A 27,762-nucleotide genomic window follows, 5' to 3' on the forward strand; every position below is an offset into this window, starting at 1 on the left:
TACTGTATATATATATATATATATATATATATATATATATATATATATATATATATATATATATATATATATATATATATATATATATATATTGGCTTCCTGTTAGAACTCTCAGAGGAAATGGTAAAACAAAAGAAAACCATTATTAAACAAAGCGCTGTTTGTCTACTTGCAATTTCTTGTTTACAGCACCACAGATACAGAGAATAACAAAGATTAGTCACTGGAAATGAGAGGGTGGGTCTGCAAAGGTAATAGAGTGTAGGACTCTATAGTCTTCTCTTAGGAGAGGGAGCTCACAAGCACTTAACTATTGCTAATGGAACACTGCCATATACATTTCTAATGGGGGAGAAACTATGAAACAGTCCATTATTTTTCTTAAATTTTTTTATTATTATTGATTTTTGACTCTGTACAACTTGTACAAATCATTTCAAATAAAATAAAACACTAACAATGTTATAGTCCTATATATAGTCACACAAGATTATTATCCAGATTTTTCCGGGGTTTGCTTAGAAGTGTGACTGCTTCACTTTTAACAACAAAAAAATTATAATAATCATATTAAAGAAATGCTTACATTCTTTCAAATTAATGTAAATTTTTCAAAATCTGTGCTTGCATCAGGTGAATTTAACAGCAAAATTCAGAAAAAGATTAAGCCATATGAAGCTCTACCAAAAAGGGCACCTAAAGAGAATAAGAGAGAAAAAAGACTTCATTACAACACTACATATCACAGGATAAGATGTCAATTTCTGAGGCATGTTGAAAAAAAGTTTACACTACTTACAATCTCTTAAGCAAGACAATATAACACATACCATCCAATGTAACACTGGCACAGGTTTTCATGTGAAGTAGCTTGTTTGATGAGTAGCTCCACTTGAGTAGGTACGTCTAGAGTCTCATCATGGGAAAAGTCTCGTCCTAGGAGTGAAAAACATTCACATAAATCACATTAAAAAAATAAACTTGTTTTATTAGCTAGTGATGTTTGATAATGTGCTAGAATTGTGAATTAAGTCACTTAGAAATGTGTGTTTAGTTCTCTTTTGTCAGAGTGAAGGCCAGAATTTTGCTTACCAGTTAGCTTGTCCCGCACCCTGTTGATAATTTGGATGGCTTTCTTGTTCAAGGCTTCAGGTTGCACAAGGCCATCTCCAACTGAAGAAATAATAAAAGAAGCTACAATGTTAATGAAAAACACATGGCCTGAAGCCTGATTCTTCATATGAATCCAGTAATATAGTTAATTCAAGTCATCACCTTTTATATAGTGCAATCTAAAATGGAGATTAAACAACGTTGTTTAATGCACTCTGCACAATACTGCATCATACAAGTGGTCTTTAACTGCTTCTTTTAAACATCTAAAAAGCGGTAAAAATTTAGTTAGTAAACATATTTACTATTAACTATGACTTTTGCCTTAATAAATTCCTAATTTACTGCTTATAAATATTTAGTAACATAGTTCCCTTTCAAAAGGCAACTCGCACTGCATTAATGACACTATGGGGAACACTTCAGGCGTGACGGTATCTGAAACGCAATCGAATCACGAAAATCATATTCGCCGGCGAAAGCCTTTGATGTCACTACTAGTGCGACCTGGAAGTATAGCCTTAGGCAGTTTTTCCCAACCTTTTTTCAGTCATGGCACCCTTTGAAAATGTTCTAAATTTTGTGGCACCCCCTCGCATATGTTACGCTAGGGGAGTAATGGTACAGATTGCTTGCGGTTCAGTTTGTATCATGGTTTTAGGTTCACGGTTTCAGTACGGTTTGCTATGTTCAGGGAAAAAAGGACTACTGACAAATAAAAATAAAGAAAATAAGTAAATGAGTAAAAATAACTTAAATACAAGCAGCAGCACAAATAAATACTATCGAGCAAAGATACTAATAAAAATATGCTTTTCAGGTAGGTCTAACATTCGTTTTTAGGTACATAAATTGAATAAAGTAATCAAATGTAAAATAACTGCTTATTTAATGGTTTAAATTTATATAAAGATTAATCCTTTTTAAACTTACAAATGCTATTCAATCAAGAGCAGTAAGTGATGTCCTTATCTTTTGTTTGACAATAAACAGACAACAGCTACTGCCCCTTTAAGACCTAATGCACGGATATGTGTTGTCTATCTCGACTGTATAAAATTCTCTTATACAGACTATGTCTGCTTGGATACTCATCAAGATGGACATGTTGACATACTTTTTGTGTGAGTTTGTCCATTTGCAAGACTTAAAAAATTACTCAATATTTGCTCGAGTTCTCATTCGCGTCTTCTGGCACTATACCCGTATTCATATTCAAACATACAGCAGCACTCACATGCATTGAACAAAGTTTACCAAGAGAGACCGTTTTGCCAACATTTTTCTTTTATTATTATCACTGTTGTAATGTATCACTGAGGAGCCTGCACGTGTATCCATCGACAGAAACATAAAGCATTATTTCCAATATTAAAGATGCGTCATCAGATGTGAGATTAACCGCGGTGCAAGTGCGTGCCGGCAACTTTTACACGGCACCCCTGCTCTCGTCAGACGGCACCCCAAAGGGGTGCCTAGGGAACGCCTAGGGAAAATGTCGTCCTCTTTTCGTCTTCAAGGACTGTCTGTTATAACACAATTGCTATTTAATGGGTGAATAAGGTAAACATGGCCAGAGGTGTCAAGTAACGAAGAACAAACACTTTGTTACCTTACTTAAGTAGAAATTTAGAGTATCTTAACTAGAGTATTTATTATTCAGCAAACTTTTTACTTCTACTCCTTACATTTTCACACAATTATCTGTACTTTCTACTCCTTACATTTCAAAAATAGCGTCCTTACTTGTTTATGAAAAATGAAAAAAAATTAATAAATAAAAACTATCCAGAATTGCATCATCTGGATAGTGTGAATATAAAGTATAAACATATACCATACCAACACCCTATTGATCTATCACGCTATGATACATGATACAAATCACACACACAGTAGCCATATTGGGTGGGTTCCAGCCAAAAAGCATGCACTTTTAGCCAAACATTCATGATTGACAGGAAGGTTTTTATCTTCTCCTCAGGAAGGATAATTACATGCGCAGCTTCTTAGTGCAGTGCTGTGATCAGTAGTAAATGCTGCTCTGCAAGCCAGAGGCTCTCTCACGCAGGGTATATGCTGTAGGAATACGACACGTCATTCATGGAAATCCATGTGGAAATCGCTATGAACATCATACTATTGGTGAGCTGAATAAACAGATTGAAGTGCTTTGATTGATTAAACATGACTAAATGTTTCTCATGTTCTCAGAGCGGAAGACTCAGATCATGGGGTTACTAGATGGTGCTCAGAGTTTAAGAAAGGTATATAAACCTCTCACGCCCTGTGGCGGTTGATGAGAGTGAGCTTCTAAGGGTGAAGAGGACTGTAAAGTATGTAGAGCTATTAGGGTTATGGAACGTGCTTCAGCTGCCTTGGGAGCACGTAAGGGAAGGAACTGCTCTTGGCAGACTCAATGAATGGTTACTTTCCGGCCATAATCCCCCAGCTCCTGTGAGCCTTGCATTTGAAAAGGCATGGAAGAACCCATACTCAGCATGCAAACTATGCTGATAATGAGGGGATGCATGAGAATGGTTGTGTGTTGATGCCCCCAACTAATTAGACGTTTGCGAACTATCTCGCAGCTGGAGTGGCGTTGACACTGAAAGCTCTGGCCCTGCATTCCAAGTCCCTTAGATGACATCACGCTTGAATGGCAGGGCATATGTGGTAGCACAACAGGCAGACCTGCTGAAGGATTTGGACACTTTTAGGGTTACCGGCAGAGGTTCTTTCCTGAAACGTAAAACTTTGACATCTTAATTTCAAAAGGATATATCCTTTAAGTGATAAAAGATAGAGACTTTCTGTAAATTAGAGAATGGATGGCCCAAAGTTCATGTAGGGATAACATTTTATTACATCCTATGGAGGCTGTGAAAGTGTTTTAAATATTTAAATTCAAATGAATCAATAAATTATCAGCATTAGTGACATTAGTGACATTATTATTATTTTTACTGTTCAAATATTGGACATAACAATCAACAATATGACCTACTATGCTGAGGAAATAAATTTGAAGTGCTTCAGGAAGAAAAGGAAGATGTATGTATGTAGCTACAGTTGTATGTATGTACAGTTGTATGTATGTATGTACAGTTCTTTCACTATACATACTAGAAAACTAGTCTACAGGACATTGCGATTGCGATCCATTTAGCAAAGGAATTGCTCAGTTGGTCACATACAGATTTGCTAAGTTTTCATTTCAGTGCGTTTACATAGAGCAGTCCAATGAAGTCCAATCCGAATTAAAATGCTTCATATAAACACCTCAATTGGAATAAAAATGCCCAAACCAAAACTGTGTTTGGTTTGAGAGGGGTGGGATGGGATTAACCTTTCCATGAAATGATCAAACGAAATATTCTACTATGTAAACGACCTGATCCGTTTACTGTGCACGTTCTGTGATGTGATCATAGACTCTATATACGCGTAGAGACAGTAATATATAAGGCATAATAGTAATAATATAGCTGCAAGCAGCCATTATCGGGGCCAAGCGCAAGAAAAGCAAACAAGGAAGCCAGCAGCAGACCAACTGCAAAAATAAGTAAAGACATTTGAAGACAATTTATAAGCAAAAAAAGAGATAATTACATGTTTTGTTTAATTATAGCGCCACCAAGTGGCATAATCATACCAATTTTTTTGTGTGTCCTCGGAGTGAGCCCATAGAAGTGTGTGTCAATTTGGGTGGAAATATCTCATTTTGTTTTGGAGTTATAGACATTTATGTGAAAAAACACATACAAAATGACTGACACATGACTTTGATTGGATTTTACTACCCCTTACTATCAATATTTTGAGATTTGGGCATTAGCATGTAGCTATCGACCTATGTTTCCGATTTTCTGACGCTGGTTTCGTCTCGATCGGACTAGCGGTTTCCAAGATATCAGCTAATGTTTTATAAGCACTTAATTACCACGCTGCACAAACCATACATCGAAACCTGGCAAATTTGGTATCGTTGGACTCAGCAAGGATTCAGGAGTACAAAAAAAAGTTACTCCCATCAAAATATGTCAACCACACCCAAAGTTATAAGTGTTTGGAAAAAAAAATTCTACACTAGGTGGCGCTGTTTTGAGACTTCTCAGGCTACTTTAGGGCATCATGGTGATGACCCATAGCAAGTTTCGTAACGATCCGTTCATGCATTCGTAAAATATAGCATTTTAGCACATAATTCAAAATGGCCGACACCCAAAATGGCCGACATGGTAAAATCTAATATCATTGGACTCGACATGATGCCCTGAATCTAATGAGACAAATTTGATGATTTTTGGATAAACGGTTTAGAAGTTATAAGCCAAAATAGCCATTTTTCCTATCTCCTGACCAGTAGGTGGCGCTGCGCCGAAACGCTGGAAGTTGCCTCAGGTCATGCTTGTGATGACACGTACCAAGTTTGGCTTGAATACGACAAAGCGTTGCGGAGATATAGCCTTTAGTGTGTTTTTGCAAGCTCTACGTAAAATTTGTTCGCGCGTTAATCAAAAACGATTTGACGAATCAACTTGAATTCCATAACTTTTTGTCAGCACTGTCTGAGGATGATCTGGTTCAATTTTCGTGTAAATCGGACTTACGGTGTAGGACGAGTTCGAAAAAGTTGGTTTTCAGTTAATTAAAAATGGCGGGAAAATTAGTATACCGGAAAATGACGTGCGATCGAATCGGATTGACCCAAGGAATCAGAGGAAAAAAGAATTTTGTTTCTATCCATATGGTTCAAAAGTTATATATACCAACTTTGGACAGTTGGTGGCGCTAGAGGGAAGGGTTTAGAGACTCCAAATTTGGTCTGTTTACTATTGGTACTGACCTCTATTAGTGTACCAAATTTCATAACTTTCTCGCAAACGGTTCTATGGGCTGCCATAGACTTCCATGGCGGAATAATAATAATAATAAGAAATCTAACGATTTCAAGAGATGCCTCCGCACCTTCGGTGCTTGGCCCCTAATTAGTAATTTACGGCAATATATAAAATAGTAATATATGGCGCGTCCACCTATGAAGAGCGCGAGCCGCGCTAACATCAGGCTATAATGTTGACAAGAGAGGAAAGTTAATTTTTCTGAGATGTTAAACTTTTTATTTCATAGCAAGACATGAAGATAATGTTGGCATAATAACACAGACACAGCCCAGCTACATCTCATCTTGACAGCGTTTGTCCAAGGCAGTTTTTAGTTACAGTGTGGTTTGAAGATGACGTTGACTGCTAGAGTTATCACCACAGGACGTTTGGTCGTACCTCCGGATTAATGTTAACTCAGGAATGCTTTACATTTGGTATCATTTATCATTAAAAACTTCAATCAAGCCAAGTTTTTTTTTTTCCTATAAGTAAATGTTCCAATCAACGATCCAGGAAGAGTGTTTTCGCCTCATCGCCTTTAACAGTTGAATGGTGGCGAGAACAGCTGAGGGTCAAAGTTCAATACGGAATGGATTAATCTACGTTATTTTTTTTTACGCATTATTTTAATGAATGTGTTATTTTGACAGCCATAGTGTGACAGTGACAGCACATTTAATGAACTATGTAAATCATTACTAATGAATGGTAGAAACAAATTTAATGCATGTAGCGGTTGGCCTTTTTCTGTAGACATTTTCTATTTACTACATACAGTAGGCACTCTGATTCCATGTATGGGGCACATACATATTATCTATTACATATTATGCATAATAGCCTCTCTGCCCTGTGTCACACTCTGTCTGCTCCTGCTACGAGCAGCACGGCCAGATCTGCCTCGCACGCACGCCAAGTGTGAACAGCCTGGATTACTGTCATTGTCATTGCAACTCCCAACCCTGCCTCTACGTTGCCCCCTAACTGTCCTATGAATACCTAAATATGACGTCGTCCCTCATACCCAATGGCATTAGACAAAGTCGCCACCACAATACTGTCGCCGTGATTACGGAGAGGCACATGGTCAGAAGACCCTTCATGGCTAGCGTGGTAAAAAATCCCACAGCCCCACAAGTGCTCCGCACAACACTAACATGCCTGCTAACTTTGCGATGAACACTCCAACCCCGGGAAACATTGTTCCCACCACTGACATTGGGCAAAGGACCATCTACAAAGGGCAAAGGATCCACCGTTGTGCTCTATGTAGGGCTATACTTTCCCTTTCAGAATCACCGTCATCTTCTGAAGGCAAGCATTCCCCTTCTAAATTAGGGTCCGTGACTTGCCACTTGAAAACCCAACACTTCATTCTGGGCAAGCTTTATTGATGCCATTAGAACATAATAATAATAATAATCTAATGCAAATACTCACTGACATTGACAATATTGCTCTTATAAAATGGCTTACTGGAACACTAGCTTCCGTTTCAATGCGCTCTTGCTCGAAGATTTTGTATAGAAGAATGAGGTTTTTTTTTATTTTTCGGGGGGATGAAGTATGACATGTCTGCCATCTAGTGGAGGGGAGGTTGAAAGAAATTCGACAAAATCCCTATTTGACAAAATCGGCCTATTTATTCAGTGCGGTGTCTTGTCGAGTAAACTCGATTGTGGTGCCCAGAGGGGTTGATGCTGTGAGGAGAATAGTTCAAGTGGTCAAAGACTCTTCAAGGATCAGATGGAGAATCGCAGAGATTAGTTGAGTCTTGGGCTCAGAAAGCCTTTAAAAAAATATGACAACCCCACCACGCTATTTGGGAGGGTTTGAAGAAAAAAATTCCTTGCTAATCCAGAAACAAACTCCACTATATTCAGTTGTCAGACACAACTGGAACATCAAAGGGACCTGGTTCTGTGGTCAGATAAAACTTAAAAAAGGAGATTTTTGGCAGCAACACACCAGATGGGTTTGCTGCAAACAGGGATACAAAGTACTCCATGTCCAGGGTTAAAAATGTCACTGGATCTTTAATGTTGTGGGCCTTTTTTTTTTTTTTTTTTTGTTATGCTGAAGGTCCTGGGAGATACATGGTATTATGGATTCTAGCAAATACCAACAGATAAAAAAATAAAAACCTGATAGATTCTGCTAGAAATCTTATAATGGGCCGTGGTTGGATCTTCCGGACTACAATCCAAAACAAACATCACAATCAACCCACAAATGTATGACTGAGCAGAAAATGAAGCTTCTGCATGACCATCCCAGTTCCCTGATTAGATGGTTTCTGATATCATGTCAGGTGTTTTCCAAACTCATCCGGCATTATAGAAGATGACTGTTATCTTGGAAAAAAAGTGTTGCAATAACTATTTAGTCATAAGTAATGAAGTAATGAAAGTTTATTCGGTTATTCGGTTACTAAACATCAAACAAAATGTACAGCAAATTCATTACAAACAAGGAGAATAATGCAATTTAATAAAAGGGTGTCAATGGCCAATGTGTTTTGTGTTTTGGAAAAAAAGACATATTTCATAATGTGATTTACCACTCACTTTTAATTATTTTACCATAATGAAAGTTTAGGTTTTTGCAATTTTTTGGAATGATAGATCAAAAAGATAAACAATGCAGATTTATTTTTTACAGCCATCTTTGATCATATTTATCAAGGGTGCCAATCATTTTGGCCATGACTGTATATGGGTGTTTGCAAGGCATTATGCATGTATCATATAAATACAGGTTTCATTGAAAGTATTACCATCTTGGGTTATTAATTTAGGAGCCTTTACACAAAAACGTATATATTATGGCCGTTCATTTACACGACAATAGCATTTTGGTGGCCTAAGAAATGCAAACTTTGAAATAGGTCTTAAAGTGCAAGATTTTGAAAACAAGTTTTGAAAACAATAATGTTATAGTTTTCAAGTAAATCTGTGCATGTACAAGCATGTGTTTAGTCTATAGTCTATGTTCCCAGGGTGAAAACTTTTTGAATTTGAAAATCAAGGTAAATTGTACTTGATTTGTCTTCTGGAAAAACAAGTTCTGTTGTTGCTTCCAAAGGGCAGTACTAAATGAAAATATATATATATTTAACCCCTTGCCTGTTTAATGTTTGAGACGTAATCCTCATTATTCTTTTGTTTTTAACAGCTTTTATTAAAATCCATTATAAAATTTATCCCAGCTTAAATGCCCCATTAACAGCACAGTATTTCATTTAGTAATCCACAATTATCTCAAGTCTTTCTAAAAGAAAAACAAAAAAACAAAAAGCACATTATTGTAACAAAATAGACGAAACTCCTGGTCTTAAACGTGCATTAGAGCTTCAGTTAGCATCAAGCTACATAACACAATTTAAAAGATTAAAATTACACTTTCACTCAATATGTCACTTTAGACCACCATTGAGTGTTTGTATTAACGTCCTGTCGCGATATAATGGGGATTTCATTCATATGATGATGTTAAAACATGTTATATGTATTAATTTATATGGAGCTAATCGCTACACCTGTTAGCAGTCATAATGTAAACATACATAATTGATAAACATCCCTGCACATGATTCATGATGTAAACATACATAACATAGCCGAAATCACATGAAAAAAATCACACGAAAACCTTATTCCATAGTTATCATGTGTTTATTAGCTTCTTAGTTCACGCGTAGAAATGTAGAATTGGCTCTTTCTTTACAGAGACAGAATGAGGAAGTGTCCACACAGGAGCAGGTTATGCAGAGGGCAGTGTTGAGTAAGATTATTGAAAGTGATAGACAACGATTGAGAGCATGATGACTCATATCTTATGCCAATCAGGAAGAGGACAGACAGAGAGAGAGAGAGAGCTCTGTGCATGTTTCAGCTAATCCAGATCGGATAATTCAGTGATAAATTAATATAAATGTATTCTATATGACGAAATATTTAGCAAACGTGATGATAAATCAATATTTCTCCAAATGTGAGCACTTTTGAAATAAGAGCTAAACTGAAAGCTGTTCTTTGTGAGCTGTGCGGACACAAATTAAATGCTGCAGATGAGAAACGTGATATTTCATTCAAAATATCATTCAAAACTGATTGATTATTTTGCACTCCTGCCAAAAATTAAGAAATGAATGTCACTGCAACCCAGTTAACTGCAAATCAATCGTGTTCAAATATCGAAGCTGGAGTCTTTAATCTCTCTAATGGTTAGGACTGGGACGGTTACCGTTTTACCGCAATACAGCGGTCACGTGATGCCTACCACGGGTCTGAGATCGTCACCGCATCACCAAAAAAAAAAAAAAAAAGGTTTACATTCCAGCCTTCATATTTTTTGATAGAAAAACTAGCTTGTTCATTTTATCGTGATTTTTTTTTAAATTTGTATATAAAGATATAATTTAGCAATAGGCTACTCTATATTTTATCTCTTTACATAAATACTATTTTCTACTTAAAAACTATATTTGGTTATTTTACTAACCCGAATAAGGACTAGGTGAGGGGGAAAATGCTTGCTTCCACTTATGAGGAGTTGTGCACTTTTTATTTTAATATCACCTTTCATACTATTTTCTACTTAAAACTATAATATTGACCCAGTGTTTTTTATGTGAACGCAGTTTTATGTGACTTGTACCATAGGGGTGAAGCACAAAGCTTTTACAAGGGAAATAAATTTGCAATGTTACATCTTAGCCATGAAAACAGGCTATGGATTTATCCCGAATGACAGAGGGAGGCTGAGCCAAAATTAAGATTTGGCAGCTTTTTAATTATGTTTTGCAATCTGGTCATCCGATTTCTGTGAATTTTAACAATAGGCCTTACGTTAGTCCATTTTGTCCCACGTGACATCTCGTTTCTTTTTCCAAATCTATACTTCACGTTGCACGTCTTTTTTTTATTTTAAATATCACAGGTTTAAAAGCAGTTTACCGCTGAACCGCGGGAAGTTCTTGCTTTTCAGCCCTACAAATGATACTGAGTTTGTCCGGATAAACTAAGAGTGTGATGTTTTAAAGAGCAGTGAATGTTGAACAACAGTAATCTGGGGCCGTCTGCGATCTTTAACATGCAAGGGGTTTAACATGCAAAAATAAGAACAATTTGGACATGCATTTGGACAATGCATCGTGTTTTCTTCCGCCGCATCAGTGAATGTTTGAAACTTTTTTAATATCTGTGTTTGAGTACCTCAATTGTCCTCAGCTAAAAAAAAAGAAGCTTTTTGGCAGGACTGCTTCCTGCTTCGCTACTGTTCGGACGCTCTTGCTTACTGCTCCGTGCATTGCTCTATCCCTTCTTTATTTTATCTGTTTTAACTTCAGTAAATCAACACAGTGCACAAACAACAAAGATTGACTTCAACGATAAAACTAGAAACTCTGGTGACTGGATTACTAAAAAATAGTGGAATATTTCATCCGACCAGACCGTCAGGGAAAACACAGCTGCCTACATTCAAAAAGATAAGAAAATGCCTCTTTTAGCTAAAGAATCTACTTGCTGCAGAAACTGCCACAGACTTTTACAATGGATTGCAGTTCTTGAAACAAAGTTATTTGCGGAACCACCAAACCAGACAAATGAGCAGAGCTTCATCACGAATGCCCTCTGCACACAGCCGCCGAGTCCTGTAAATTTAGTGCTACTCAACAGGTAGAGAAACAAGTAACAGATCAACACACTAATTGATGGCACAAACCCAAAGGCACTCAAGACATCAGATTGTCACAAGCTTCATATATTGCTGCAGTAGCATGCTCTACCCCAGACTCTGATAGTGGGTGACTCCAAAGTCAAAAACTTTAGCACCAGGGAAACTACTACATGCTACCTTCCACAAGCAACAGTTTCCGATGTAAACAGGGAAATTCAGAACATCCTGATGAAACAAAAGACTGCAAATCGACTAATCATTCATGTTGGAAAGACCAATATTCAGAGAGAGCAATCAGAACTTAAGTTGGACTTCAAGGAACTTTGTGAAACACTTTAGCCATTTATCAGTGTACCACTGCCAGCAAGAGGAACAAATAGATTCTTACGTTTGCACGGCTGCAAAAAACCTGTAATGAATTGAGTGAACTTTATCGACAACTTTAATCTCATCTGGAGTCAGAGACTGTTTACATCAAATGGCCTCTACCCAAACAAACTTGGTGCAAGAGTGCTAAAGGACAATACTTATTTTTCCCTTCATCATCCTTCAGCTGTGTGTTTCAACCCATGCGGTTGACACATCCCACAAGGACAACGATAAGACGACACAGCCACAACATCTACTGCTCACGGACACACTCCCAGCTGAGCCTTGCCCACAGAGCTCAGCACAGACAGACTGTGATGGATTAGAACTGCTCCAAGATTCAGCACCCAAGGATGACTTTCGGGAAACATATTTTTGTCTGGCTTTCTGCGAGCCCCCAGATATCAACCAAAAAGAGTCAAGCCCCACAATCACCAAAGCCGATGGGCCCAGCTCGCCCTTCAGGCCGTTTAGCAAACCAATATAATCTGCTGCCTGCTACTTGTCAAACTAAGACTAATGTGGGGAAAAAATAATACTGTTAAGTTAGCCCTTTTAAACATCTGTTCATTTAAGAACAAATAATTTCTAGTCAACGACTTAATAACCATTAAGTCCAATTCTATAAACTATAATACTGATCTGCCAACATTGTCGCTATATGATAAATTAAAATAAGCTGATAACATCACTGTTTTCTCCAGTACGACTGTACAGCCAAATCTAATTTTGTCGCAATATTATCCTGTTTGACACTGTGAAGCTGCTTTGACACAATCGTGATTGTAAAAGCGCTATATAAATAAAGTTGATTGATTGATTGATTGATTAAAAACCTTGATGTTTTGCTTCTAAATGAAACGTGGCTATAAGAAAACTGCAGTGCAACAGTCCTTAAGGAAACAGCCCCTCCTAACTTTACTTTTATTGGTGTCTGCAGAGCGGTTAGGAGAGGTGGGAGTGTTGCTGCTCTTTTTAAAGATGTCTATCAATGTAAGCAAGTGTCATTTGGTGAATATTTGTTTCTCAAATATCTGGGTATTGTGTGAAAAGGTACTCCACACATCCTGCTTATCATTGTTTACGGGCCTCCAAAATACTTTCCAGTCTTTATTGAGGAATTTACAGATCTGTTATCAATAATTTCCTCAAAGTTTGACTGTTTTGCTTTTGCTGGGGATTTTAACATTCACATAGACAATGTAAAACAAAAGAGCTCATGACTGTTCTTAACACTTTTGATATGACACAGCATGTACATGGACCCACACACAATCGTGGACACACTCTAGATTTACTTATCAGTAAGGGTCTAAAACTTTTCATCGATTGTTATTAAGGATGTGGCACTGTTTGCTCATTGCTGTATTTTCTTTGATACAGTTATCAATCTCACCTGCCATTGAAGCTAGATCTATCTCTGTCAAAAAAGATGCTTAAATGAGAACATTAATGTGCTGTTTATTAGGCCTGTCGAGATAGTCATTAAATCAATCAATCGCACGATAAAAAAAATAAGCTTGATAATTTTTCCAGCTGCGATAATTTCCATTTGCATGCTTGTTTGTTTTTCAAATCTCTCTTGCTGACTGTGCGCGCACCTCGTCCGTTTGGGGAGGTTTTACCAATGTTTTATACTCAACACGCAGCTGGGTGATGAGAGATGTCATGCTCGGCCAGATTCGCATGAACTCGTGCTTCTTTGGTTGCGGAGCCACACACGTGTTACAAAATTTGACGTGCAAACCACCAAGCAAAATGGCACTGACGTAATTTTTGCCGCGCGCATCCTTTTTTTTTTTTGCCATCAATGTCTTTTCTCTTGCTGTATCAAAATCTCATCTAGCTTTCCTCAGAGATGGTCAAGTTCAGTTAGTCCCGTAGTTAATTAATCTTATTACACGGCTCTGTGAAATACTTGATTCTGATTGGTCAATCGTGCATTCCAGCGGTACGTTATTTCCAGATAACACCCGCTCATACGGGTACTACGAGTTATCTTGACCGGTACTACTTCTATGCTTAACGCTGGCGCCATCTTGTGGCTTAAACAGCCGTGGGTTACAATGGAAGACTTCAAGGCAGGTTTCCTTTATAACGTTTTTAATATAGATCTTTTTCTTACACAAATGCATCGATTCGAATCAGAAGGCTCTATTAACCCATCGGAGTCGTGTGGAGGACGTTATTTGAAGGACAGCTGCATTTTTTATGGACTTCAAACACAACTACAACAACTGGATTAACGTTAGCCTGGACTTTTTAAATAACTCCGATTGTATTTGTCTGAAAGAAGAATGTCATATACACCTACGATAACTTGAGGGTGAGTAAATCATAGGCTTGGTTTCATTTTTGGGTGAACTAACCCTTTCAGCATTCATTTTCAACATTTAGCAAGGGCATATGGCAAATCTTCAGCAATAGATAAAGGCTTAAAGCAGGTTGGAACTGTTTTCCTTCGCCCCTTCAGAGTGATGCAAGACCCCTCCGCTTCGCGTCGGGGTCCTGAGCACTCTGTCGGGGATTATTCTGCGATAACAACCGGCTGGGTGTACATTATCCCTTACTTAATTAACGTGTTAAAGTCCCGGCCCTAATATATATATATATATATATATATATATATATATATATATATATATATATATATATATATATATATATATATATATATATATATATATATATATACAGTCTTGTTCAAAATAATAGCAGTACAATGTGACTAACCAGAATAATCAAGGTTTTTAGTATATTTTTTATTGCTATGTGGCAAACAAGTTACCAGTAGGTTCAGTAGATTGTCAGAAAACAAATGAGACCCACCATTCATGATATGCACGCTCTTAAGGCTGTGCAATTGGGCAATTAGTTGAAAGGGGTGTGTTCAAAAAAATAGCAGTGTCTACCTTTGACTGTACAAACTCAAAACTATTTTGTACAAACATTTTTTAGCAATCCTGTGAATCACTAAACTAATATTTAGTTGTATGACCACAGTTTTTTAAAACTGCTTGACATCTGTGTGGCATGGAGTCAACCAACTTGTGGCACCTCTCAGCTGTTATTCCACTCCATGATTCTTTAACAACATTCCACAATTCATTCACATTTCTTGGTTTTGCTTCAGAAACAGCATTTTTGATATCACCCCACAAGTTCTCAATTGGATTAAGGTCTGGAGATTGGGCTGGCCACTCCATAACATTAATTTTGTTGGTTTGGAACCAAGACTTTGCCCGTTTACTAGTGTGTTTTGGGTCATTGTCTTGTTGAAACAACCGTTTCAAGGGCATGTCCTCTTCAGCATAGGGCAACATGACCTCTTCAAGTATTTTAACATATGCAAACTGATCCATGATCCCTGGTATGCGATAAATAGGCCCAACACCATAGTAGGAGAAACATGCCCATATCATGATGCTTGCACCTCCATGCTTCACTGTCTTCAGTGTGTACTGTGGCTTGAATTCAGAGTTTGGGGGTCGTCTCACAAACTGCCTGTGGCCCTTGGACCCAAAAAGAACAATTTTACTCTCATCAGTCCACAAAATGTTCCTCCATTTCTCTTTAGGCCAGTTGATGTGTTCTTTGGCAAATTGTAACCTCTTCTGCACATGCCTTTTTTGAGGGACTTTGAGGGGGATTCTTGAAAATAGATTAGCTTCACACAGACGTCTTCTAACTGTCACAGTACTTACAGGTAACTCCAGACTGTCTTTGATCATCCTGGAGGTGATTATTGGCTGAGCCTTTGCCATTCTGGTTATTCTTCTATCCATTTTGATGGTTGTCTTCCGTTTTCTTCCACGTCTCTCTGGTTTTGCTCTCGATTTTAAGGCACTGGAGATCATTTTAGCTAAACAGCCTGTCATTTTTTGCACCTCTTTATAGGTTTTCCCCTCTCTAATCAACTTTTTAATCAAAGTACGCTGTTCTTCTGAACAATGTCTTGAACGACCCATTTTCCTCAGCTTTCAAATGCATGTTCAACAAGTGTTGGCTTCATCCTTAAATAGGGGCCACCTGATTCACACCTGTTTCTTCACAAAATTGATGACCTCAGTGATTGAATGCCACACTGCTATTTTTTTTAACACACCCCTTTCAACTAATTGCCCAATTGCACAGCCTTAAGAGCGTGCATATCATGAATGCTGGGTCTCATTTGTTTTCTGAGAATCTACTGAACCTACTGGTAACTTGTTTGCCACGTAGCAATAAAAAATATACTAAAAACCTTGATTATTCTGGTTAGTCACATTGTACTGCTATTATCTTGAACAAGACTGTATATATAGGGTATATCAGGGTTCGTACACCTTTTCAAAGGTCAAATTCAAGCACTTTCAAGGTCCATTTTAAAGATTTTTCCAGCACCTAACACCGCTGTACCAAATACCAATACATTGTCAAAATTATTATTCAGTGTTATCATCACATACAAAAAGATAATAATGCTATAAATAGCCAAAATTGTGTTTCGTAAAGCAGAAGGATATTTAACCAAATCACAGGTTTTATTTCTTTTAAATGTATCACTGTCTAAGTAGACTGTGTTTACTATCTAACTTGCCTTTGGGGTAATTGTAAAAACAATTACCCTAAACAAAATCACTCGACTGGTTCACTTAACTTTCAATTCATTCATTGAAAATTTTAAAAATGTTTACCTCAAACATTCGTCTTTGAGGTAAACAGTCAATCAGATTCAGATCATTGACCTTTTCTATTTTTAATTATTTTTTATTTTTTTGTGTGTATGTCTATTAAAAGTCTAGGCAATCAAATATTTCTTCTGAAGAGATCACTTTATATGATAAAGCTTAAGCTTTTTTTTCATAAACATTGATCAATTACCATTACAATTATCTCACAAGTTAGCGTACAGTGCATGTTCTACAATGGGGTAATTGTGTTGCAGTAGCTTACATAGAACACAAGAAAGCTTGACTTCAAATGGTAAAAAGAAGAGAAAACAGTAATAAAATAAGAACAAATAAGCAAAAACAATAGCACAAATAAATCAGGTAGGCCTAGGTCTAACAAGTTATAATCTGACAAAAATAAACAAGTTATCAATTTTAAAATAACATTGGTTAATATTAATCTGTAAGTTACACAAGTAAATCAGTAAAGAGCAGCAAGTGATCTTTTGTCTTTTTGTAGTTTGAATAACTGCTGCCCCTTTAAGACCAGCCGCAAGAGTGAAATCAAAACACTAACCTGTTACTCATTCTTCTGAACTGTTTACTACTGTATTTACGTTTATACACACCCAGAAGAACATTGTGACATTTTTGTGTGTATTTGACCATTAATAAGCTGGGAAAAGCAGCTATTTTTTATTTACTTGTATTTCAGAGGTCGGCTTTATTACGGTATGTGCGCACTTTAGATATGAGCGCGAAATCTTCGGGAATTTGTAGAATTATGTCTAATCCCGTGCAAAATTCAGGCCGATCACACACTAACACACTGTCATAAAGAAAAATCCAGCAGAACGCGTCGGCACGGTAGTGTTCAGAGGGTTATCCTGTCGGCCGGAGAGGAGAGCAACAGGTGTAGAGGTATCGTTTCCGATATTTAATTATCGATGCATATCAAAAATATCAATATTTTTGACAGCAGTAAGTTACTTGTATGATCATCTATGAACATGCCATAACGGACATGCTAATCTTACATTATCACATTATACATAAACTCTGTCACTAATGCGAATTCCTAGCTAGCAGTTAATAGCGCAAGTTAAACAAATAGGTGGCTACAGTAAACTACTTTAGTTAGCTTACTTGAAAGTCTATGACTTACCTTTCATGTGGCTCGAAAGAGCAGACTCGGCCATAGTGAAAAGCTGCACGTATTTTTGCAAACTTTACAAGAGGCACTTCGTGGGGTTTGTGCCCGTTTGATCCAAAATTCGTATTTAACACCTTTCAGCCAACGTTCATTGAAACGATAATATGGGAGCGGAGTCACACATGGAAATAGACAGGCAGATCACGAGCACAGCAGGTTTCATTTTAGGCTCTCCAACATTTTTATTTCTACATTTAATAAACTAACTATTTAGTCAGATAGGTATTTGTTGTAAAAGAAGTTGATTTTCTCCTTGACTCCTTTAACTCAAAAGTTAAGAGTGTAATTGATGATATTGCTCCTCTGAAAGTCAGGAAAAAGAGTGGCAAACAAAAGGCACCTTGGAGAAACTCAACAGCAGTTAAATTATTAAAAAGACAATGCAGAAAATCTGAATGCATGTGGCGGAAAGACAAAACTTGTGGTCCATTATAACATCTATAAAGACAGCCTTCATGATTTCAGGCAAAGCTAGACAGGTCTTCTTCCCAAATAATATAAACAGAAACATAAACAACACGCACACTATTTTTGCTACTGTAGAGAGACTAACAAACCCCCAGTCACATTCCTAGTGAAATGCTCTCAGAAAGCAAATGCAGTGAGTTTGCTTCCTTCTCAGAGAAAATGAATATGTCTGATTTCAAAACAGTACAGCACCTTAAAACATCAACCTGCGCCCTTGACACACTCCCCACTTCTTTTTTCAAAAGTTTAACTGCTTAGAAGCAGATCTCCTAGAAGTGGTAAACTCCTCACTTTTCTATGGGACTTTCCCAAACCCCCTTAAAACTGCAAATCTATCATCTGAAAAATATTGCAAGAATTAGATGCTTTGTTTTCAGGCAAGATTTAGAGAAACATGTTCATGCTTTCATCACCAGCAGGGTGGACTATTGCAATGGCCTTCTCACTGGCCTTTCCAAAAAGATCATTAGACAGCTGCAGCTCATACAGAACACTGCTGCCAGTATTCTGAGCAGAACCAGAAAATATGACCATATCACACCAGTCATCAGGTCTTTACACTGGCTTCCAGTTACATTTAGGGTTGATTTTAAAGTACTATTACTTGTTTATAAATCACTCAATGACCTGGGACCTCAATACATTGCAAACTCCTCACTTCTCTATGGGACTTTTCCAAACTCCTTTAAAACTGCAATGCTATCATCTAAAAAATATTGCAAGAATTAGATGCTTTGTTTCCAGGCAAGACTTAGAGAAACTTGTTCATGCTTTTATCACCAGAAGGGTGGACTATTGTAACGGTCTTCTCACTGGCCTTTCCAAAAAGACCATTAGACAGCTGCAGATCATACAGAACGCTGCTGCCATGATTCTGAGCAGAACTAGAAAATATGACACCAGTCCACAGGTCTTTACACTGGCTTCCAGTTACATTTAGGATACATTTTAAAGTACTATTACTTGTTTATAAATCACTCAATGACCTGGAACCTCAATACATTGCAGATATGCTGATTAAATACAAACCCAACAGATCACTCAGATCAGAAGGATCAAGTCAGCTAGAGTTCACACAAAAAAGGAGAGTATGCTTTTAGCTATTATGCCAGCCGCAGTTGAACCAGCTTCCTGAACAGACCAGATGTGCTACAACAGTAGCCACATTCAAATCCAGACTCAAAACACATCTGTTTAGCTGTGCATTTAATGAAAGAGCTCTGTGCCACTATATGTCTGACTAATCGCATCTTATATTTCTATTTCTTATACATCTGTTGATTATTATTTTTGGTTAGGGCTGTCTGACTGGAAGAGATTGGAAAAGGAGAGCAGTGTGCTTCGCTTCATTCTGCTTGTGTAGCAGACAGTGTAAAGAAGCAGACTCAAGAAAGGGGAGGCCCTGCGGGGCAATGGTAACATCCCATACAGGAGCCCGTCTTGGACCGACTTGTAAGGTCCAGGAGACATTGCGAACCTGCTCCATATCAGATAGGAGTACCCAAATTTAGAATCAGGCAGATAGGGATCTATTTATCACCATTTTATCTTTATTTTATTTTTTATTCTCTTTACAACTGTTTCTATTTTTATTTTTACACATGGTATTTTTTTTCCTATGCAATGTTATCACAATTTGAATTCATTTTTATGTAAAGCACTTTGAATTGCCAATGAAAGATGGATCTAAAAATCATACAGTGCATACACTGCTGGAAAGGGTTAAAATATGAAAAATATGCTGGAAAACTGAAGATTTTTTTCTGAAGAACAGAGCTCAGTTTAACTGCTTAGGACAAACAAGGGAATCACGAACGACCATAAAACCCCCCAACATAAACACTTGTGGATCATCCGAGTAACAACACACAGTATTAAGAATCAATGGTTTATAAACTTTTGAACAGTGTAATTTTATTAATTCAGCTATTTTTCGTCTTGTGGACTATATGTAAAACATTTTTTAATGAAAATATCTTATTCACAACAGTACTAAATAAAAAATCAGATTAGGTTCATCTAATCAGAGGGATGTAGATATGTTTGCACCAGCTCTGCCATTAAGTATTAATTTGCTCAAGTATTACACACAGGAAAAAAAATAGTTTTGTAAAGTTCTTCAGTTTCCAGAACTATAAAAAATAGTAAAAATAACAATTCTGAATAGGGTCCATGCACCATTCAAACTAAGATGAGTTTGTAAACTGTAACTACCAAGGAGGACTAGAAAGCAGCATAACTTTAAGGAGTGAGGTAAGTAAGTCTTCAAGGACTTACTGAAGGAGTGAATTGACTCAGGCACTGTAGTTCCAGGTTTTTTGTGGGTTGTTTCTCCCAGGTCAATACCCTCCATGGCTTCTACATGAAACATAACATAAGTCACATCATAATGCCACTTAGGGACTGTTCAGGAATTGTTTGTGAATGAAAACACTTTATACAGGAAAGCTCTGGCAGTGTGAACAAAACAACAGCCAAAACAAATTCTCAGTACATAATCTGTAATGTGTGTGAACAAGACTTTATCTTGAGGTCATCTATATACTACTGTGCTCCTAAAAGTTGGGAGGGAAAAGACTAGTATAAACAAGTAGCAAATCATGGCTCACTGCTGTGATGTAAATTAAAGGCTACTTGCTAACTTTTCTCTTTATTTCAGAAGGAAATAAGACACATGGAAGAAAACTGTGCTTGTCAAGGTGAGTTTACCTATTACGGTGCTGGTAATTAGAATAGGGTTAGTCAAGACTCACCAACAGACTGTCCAGCCGTGTAGGAGTCAGTTCTGGTCCTGGAGCGCTTGTTTCCTTTAGTGTTTGCTGTAGGAGAGAACAGAAACATCCAGTTGCTTGTCATTCACAAACATCTGAGGTGTGACTATAAAAAGATTGTGGGATAAAATAAATACAAAAGAAAAAAAATTGGATAAGAAAAAGTATTTTTAGTTGCTGTGGCTAGTCACCAAGGGACCAGATTTTGGCTGGTTTGTTTTAGTAGTTAGACTATTACTGCTGGTATATATTATACAATATATTCTTGTTTTTCATGTATTTACTATAGTAATAATAGTAACTTATGCATAATAAGCAACTAAGTTCACTGCAAAAATGCTCTCTTACTTTTTGTTTCCATCCCAAATATGTAAAAATTCTTAAATCAAAACATAAAAGGACATTTTTTTCTTATTTTCTTGAAAATAAAACTCTAAATTAAGTGAGTTTTTGCTTAAAACAAGCAAAATTATCTGCCAATGGGGTGAGAAATAATTATATTTCTGTTTGGGATAGAAACCAGAACTCAATCAGAAACAAGATTTTTTTTATCACCCCATTGGCAGATCATTCAGCTTGTTTTAAGTATAGACTCAATTCATTTGTATTTTATTTTCCGGAAAACAAGAAAAAATATCTTGTAATTTTACTAGTAAATGCATCTTGATTTAAGAATCTTTAGATATTTAGGCCCAATCCCAATTCTATTTTATACCCTTTTGCTTACCCTAACAAAATTCCCCTACTAATTGGGAGACAACTACTACACCATTACATGTCATCATACCTCATTACCACCTTCATGTGAATGCGCAAAACAAAGGGGTAGGGGAAAGTGAAGGGCTAAGGAAGAAGAAAATGGAAGAAGCTAAACATGAATGTCAATCTCCCCCGGACTAGGGCTCCATGCTAGATCTCACCTCGTGGGGTCTCAATGATCCTAAGAAAGTTGAACTACACGGGAAGAGCTGGTCAATGAACTTTTGAACTTTTTGGTCATAATTCCTCTAAACGTGTTTGGAGGAAGAATAATAATAAGTACCATCCCAAGAACACCATCCCTACTGTGTGTACCAAAGTTCTGGCATGGCCTAGCCAGTCTCGAGACCTAAACCCAATAGAGAATCTTTGGAGGGAGCTCAAATTCCGCGTTTCTCAGCGACAGGCCAGAAACCTGACTGATCTAGAGAAGATCTGTTTGGAGGAGGGGGCCAAAATCCCTCCTGAAGTTGGTGCAAATCTGGTGAAAAACTACAGGAAACGTTTGACCTCTGTAATTGCAAACAAAGGCTACTGTACCAAATATTAACATTGATTTTCTCTGGTGTTCAAATACGTATTTGCAGCTGTATCATACAAATAAATAGTTTTAAAAAATCATACATTATGATTTATGGACAAACTCCCCTCCATGATTTCTAAGTGGTAGAACTTGCAAAATAGCAGGGTGTTCAAATACGTACAGTGCCTTGCGAAAATATTCGCCCCCCTTGAACTTTGTGACCTTTTGCCACATTTCAGGCTTCAAACATAATGTTATGAAACTGTAATTTTTTGTGAAGAAACAACAAGTGGGACACAATCATGAAGTGGAATGAAATTTATAGGGGGGGTGAAATGCTGTTTCATGCATACTGATCTTTTTACACTGTTAAAGACTTGGAATCCCATACTAAACATAGACAAAGTTTCAAAAGTTAAGGTGGACGTTTGATGGGAGTATTTCTTTGTCAAAAATACTACCTCCGGTTAGTCATAAGTTTCGGCAAGTTTTTTGAGATCATGCGTCCCCTTTGACGTTAATGGGGGCGGAATTTCCTTGTATGAGCCTTACGGACAATTCTACCGGAAGCGCGTGAGAGAGAGAGAGGGAGAGAGCGAAAGTAACAGCCTACGCCCATCAAAGCGCTGGCTTGTAGGATGCTGGACAGGTGATGTGCACATAACAATGTCACCAAAAAAGTGCGTTTTTGGTTGCCAGACCAAGACAGTCCTGCACAGATTCCCCAAAAACCCCGCGGTAAGGCAACAGTGGATGTAATTTGCTTTTCCGGATCAGCAACTGAGTTGCGCGAATGTTTATATCTGTTCGCTGCATTTCGGTGCCGACTGTTTCATAAACAAGGCCCAGCTCGACGCCGGATTTTCCCGATCGCCTAATGCTGAATGATGGAGCAGTCCCAACGTTAGAACCGCAGGCGGTGAGTGAGACTGCTTCAAATGTCTGTGTTTTTGCCTATGCTCATCAAGTAGCCCAAACATGATCACGTATAGTTAATTGATCAATGGAGCATGCGATGTGTAGTGCGTGTACATTTGTTTAGCTGGCCACTATATGTGTAACTTTATGTTTGTGTATTGTAAAAGCACTCCAAACAACAATACACAAAGAGGGGGGAAATATGTTGAACTAAATAAGCACGCTTCTTCATTCAAATGCGCTACTATTCCGTGTCTTTCTATGTAAACACTAACTTAACCTGCCGTGCAAAACCAGTCCGCTTACTGTCTACACAAACCAAGCGTAAACACACAAACACACGTGCACAACTGCACTTCCCACATGTACACCTTCAAAGACAAAAATACGACGATATAATTCAAGTATAAATATGTAAATAACACAAGCCGCTAAGCATATTATATAGTTAGTGTATAACTTGTACCACATAGAGACGTCCTGCTCTAGTCGTTTTTGCTGCTGCTCCTGTTCAACTGCAGCCTCTGGGTCTGATTCCGGATCATAGATGTATGGCTGTATCTGATTAAAAGCCATATTTTTATTTTGAATAAAGTTTTTTTTCCCGCTGTTAGGGATGACACAGCTTTACGACGCACTCGACTCAACACAATAGCAGCAGCGAGCACACGTCATTATTTAGCTCCGCTCACACGACACGCCCCCACCCGCTCAGCTTTTTTCGGAAAGACTCGGAACAGCGCATCTTTCTTATATAATTATAAAAAAAATAAAGACTTTTCGGAGATATGCAGGATGCAATGCTACTCTATAGGTACTCAAGATTGACATGACACTGACTGAAACTGAGTGTTTCACCCCCCCTTTATTGGATATTTCAAACTTTTTTAACAAATCAAAAACGGAAAAATTGGGCGTGCAAAATTATTCGGCCCCCTTAAGTTAATACTTTGTTGCGCCACCTTCGCTTGGGGTATGTCTCTATCAGTTTTGCACATTGAGCACATTGAGCCACATTTGCACATTCCTCCTTGCAGAACAGCTCGAGCTCAGTGAGGTTGGATGGAGAGCATTTGTGAAGAGCAGTTTTCAGTTCTTTCCACAGATTCTCGATTGGATTCAGGTCCGAACTTTGACTTTGCCATTCTAACACCTGGATATGTTTATTTTTGAACCATTCCATTGTAGATTCCACTGTATTTTCCTCACTGTGTGTGTATATATATATATATATATATATATATATATATATATATATATATATATATATATATATATATATATATATATATATATATATATATATATATATTTATATTAGGGGTGTAACGGTTCACAAAATTCACGGTTCGGTTCGATACGATACACTGGTGTCACGGTTCGGTTCGGTACGGTACGGTTCGGTATGTTTTAGATACAGCAAAAAGAAAAAATTGGCAGAAATTACCTTTTTTTATTATTATTTTATTAAAACTAACAAAGTATGATTTTTTTGTTGTTGTATGATTTTACCCATCTTCTATGTAGTTACAGGAATAAGACATTAGCTCTTTACATTAGCGTGTGCGGTGCGTGTTGCGTTGCGTGTGTGTTGCAGGAGCCCCACACCCTGTAGTGCTTTACATATGCTGCGTTTGCAGTCCGCAACTGATCCGCTGTTGCATATCACAAACACAGCATTTATTCATTATTTTTTATTTAAAATCCAAAAGTTTTTACTGAACATGCCTCGTCAGAATTCCAATTTTCTTTGTTTACTCTTTAATAGAAGTCAGGTTACGTAGCCTACTACATTTAAACAACATTTTATTAAAATCATTTATTCATATTTATATACTTTAGATTTAGCTCACACAAGTGGCAAAACATTTAAACATAGTTTATAGCCTTAAATCACAAACATTTTAAATTAGAAACTTATAATAGTCTATTCAAAAACAGCCGACTTTACTTTCGTTTTTACACCCTTTTAAAAGAAATCCTAAAGAACTTTGCTTTTCACCTCCAAGAAAGTACGAGTGCTCTCCATTATGGCACATTTTTTTAACCTAAATGCCAGGTAAGGTGTCGTTTTGTTGCTCTTTACTTGAGAAAAAAAGCCATGTGTTGACTTTGAAACAAGAGTATATTTTAAATGAGATGCATCTGTGGTGAAATTACTAGATTTTCACGTCAGTACATGTTTATTTTAATGCGAACAATGTTCTATCACTTTAATGCAGCAACGCAGCGCAGCAAAAAATAGACTCGGTACGAAAACGATCGCCGCACTGCTGCAGACGCAACGCTCCTGGAACAGACTGACGGACAGCACCCGCGTGCAGTTTGAAAGCTGTCATCCGTTAACATGGGTACGGAAAAAAATACGCACCGCACACGCACTGCAGACGGAGTATGTGTGAAACGGGCGTTAGGTCTCATATCCGCGGCTATAAATGGACCACTCGCCGTGGTGATGTCTTTTGCCATTTGAATAAGTTGGAAATGTCTGTCTAAATGCTGCGGGGATAGTTTGTGGCTGTTTCTCCTTTTTATCGTCTTGTTGTCGGCATAAAGACAACAAGATCGTCTTGTTGTCGGCTTTGATTGACATGACATGAATTATTCCCGCTGCTGTACCATCAGCAAATGCGACATACCGTTATTTTTTAATCCATCAATCTTGCCAACACCATCATAGCTTACCAAGAATCCAAAGTTCACCCAAACACCAGACCTGTTGGTTATTGGAGGATCTTCTATTTCTGGTTTGTTAAACGCAATTGCCATTTTGCCACGAGCATTCAGCGTGTAGCCTACTGAGTAAGCGAGCAACTGACTGAGCAGCCTAAAACATATTTGGTGTTTTTTTTTCTTTCACTTCGGCGGTGTCAGGGGCATTGCCTGTTATGTCGTTTTGGTTATTGGGCTACCTTGTTGAACGCATATTATTATATTTCACACACTTTTTTATTTTCCAAATCTAATTAATTAGTCCAAGAACCGTTTGGTACATAATGCGTACCGCGTACCGAACCGAAAGCCTCGTACCGAACGGTTCAATACGAATACGCGTATCGTTACACCCCTAATATATATATATATATATATATATATATATACAGTACTGTTCAAAATAATAGCAGTACAATGTGACTAACCAGAATAATCAAGGTTTTTCGTATATATTTTTTTATTGCTACGTGGCAAACAAGTCACCAGTAGGTTCAGTAGATTCTCAGAAAACAAATGAGACCCAGCATTCATGATATGCACGCTCTTAAGGCTGTGCAATTGGGCAATTAGTTGAATTAGTTGAAAGGGGTGTGTTCAAAAAAATAGCAGTGTGGCATTCAATCACTGAGGTCATCAATTTTGTGAAGAAACAGGTGTGAAACAGGTGGCCCCTATTTAAGGATGAAGCCAACACTTGTTGAACATGCATTTGAAAGCTGAGGAAAATGGGTCATTCAAGACATTGTTCAGAAGAACAGCGTACTTTGATTAAAAAGTTGATTAGAGAGGGGAAAACCTATAAAGAGGTGCAAAAAATGATAGGCTGTTCAGCTAAAATGATCTCCAATGCCTTAAAATGGAGAGCAAAACCAGAGAGATGTGGAAGAAAACGGAAGACAACCATCAAAATGGATAGAAGAATAACCAGAATGGCAAAGGCTCAGCCATTGATCACCTCCAGTATGATCAAAGACAGTCTGGAGTTACCTGTAAGTACTGTGACAGTTAGAAGACGTCTGTGTGAAGCTAATCTATTTTCAAGAATCCCCCGCAAAGTCCCTCTGTTAAAAAAAAGGCATGTGCAGAAGAGGTTACAATTTGCCAAAGAACACATCAACTGGCCTAAAGAGAAATGGAGGAACATTTTGTGGACTGATGAGAGTAAATGTGTTCTTTCTGGGTCCAAGGGCCACAGGCAGTTTGTGAGACGACCCCCAAACTCTGAATTCAAGCCACAGTACACAGTGAAGACAGTGAAGCATGGAGGTGCAAGCATCATGATATGGGCATGTTTCTCCTACTATGGTGTTGGGCCTATTTATCGCATACCAGGGATCATGGATCAGTTTGCATATGTTAAAATACTTGAAGAGGTCATGTTGCCCTATGCTGAAGAGGACATGCCCTTGAAATGGTTGTTTCAACAAGACAATGACCCAAAACACACTAGTAAACGGGCAAAGTCTTGGTTCCAAACCAACAAAATTAATGTTATGGAGTGGCCAGCCCAATCTCCAGACCTTAATCCAATTGAGAACTTGTGGGGTGATATCAAAAATGCTGTTTCTGAAGCAAAACCAAGAAATGTGAATGAATTGTGGAATGTTGTTAAAGAATCATGGAGTGGAATAACAGCTGAGAGGTGCCACAAGTTGGTTGACTCCATGCCACACAGATGTCAAGCAGTTTT

At 37.6% G+C, this 27,762-nt stretch overlaps 1 protein-coding gene across 4 annotated transcripts in view; it reads right to left on the minus strand.

Annotated features, from left to right (window-relative positions):
- Positions 1-372: 372 nt before the first annotated feature.
- The window catches only part of mtor (mechanistic target of rapamycin kinase), a 301,563-nt gene continuing 274,173 nt past the window's right edge, over positions 373-27,762 (minus strand). The window contains exons 54-58 of one of the 4 annotated variants that reach the window (XM_067413178.1): positions 21,140-21,205; positions 20,664-20,741; positions 1,093-1,194; positions 831-936; positions 373-696 (exon numbers count right to left, since the gene is read on the minus strand). In XM_067413178.1, the coding sequence (XP_067269279.1) occupies positions 681-696; positions 831-936; positions 1,093-1,194; positions 20,664-20,741; positions 21,140-21,205 (368 nt within the window). In that variant the 3' untranslated portion in view covers positions 373-680. Of the gene's footprint in view, positions 697-830; positions 937-1,092; positions 1,195-20,663; positions 20,745-21,139; positions 21,206-27,762 lie in introns of all 4 variants that reach the window. The other 3 variants (XM_067413177.1, XM_067413180.1, XM_067413179.1) reach the window with 3 other exon arrangements.

The sequence above is a fragment of the Pseudorasbora parva genome, chromosome 13 (assembly GCF_024679245.1).
Source record: "Pseudorasbora parva isolate DD20220531a chromosome 13, ASM2467924v1, whole genome shotgun sequence".
Taxonomy (NCBI): Eukaryota; Metazoa; Chordata; class Actinopteri; order Cypriniformes; family Gobionidae; genus Pseudorasbora; species Pseudorasbora parva.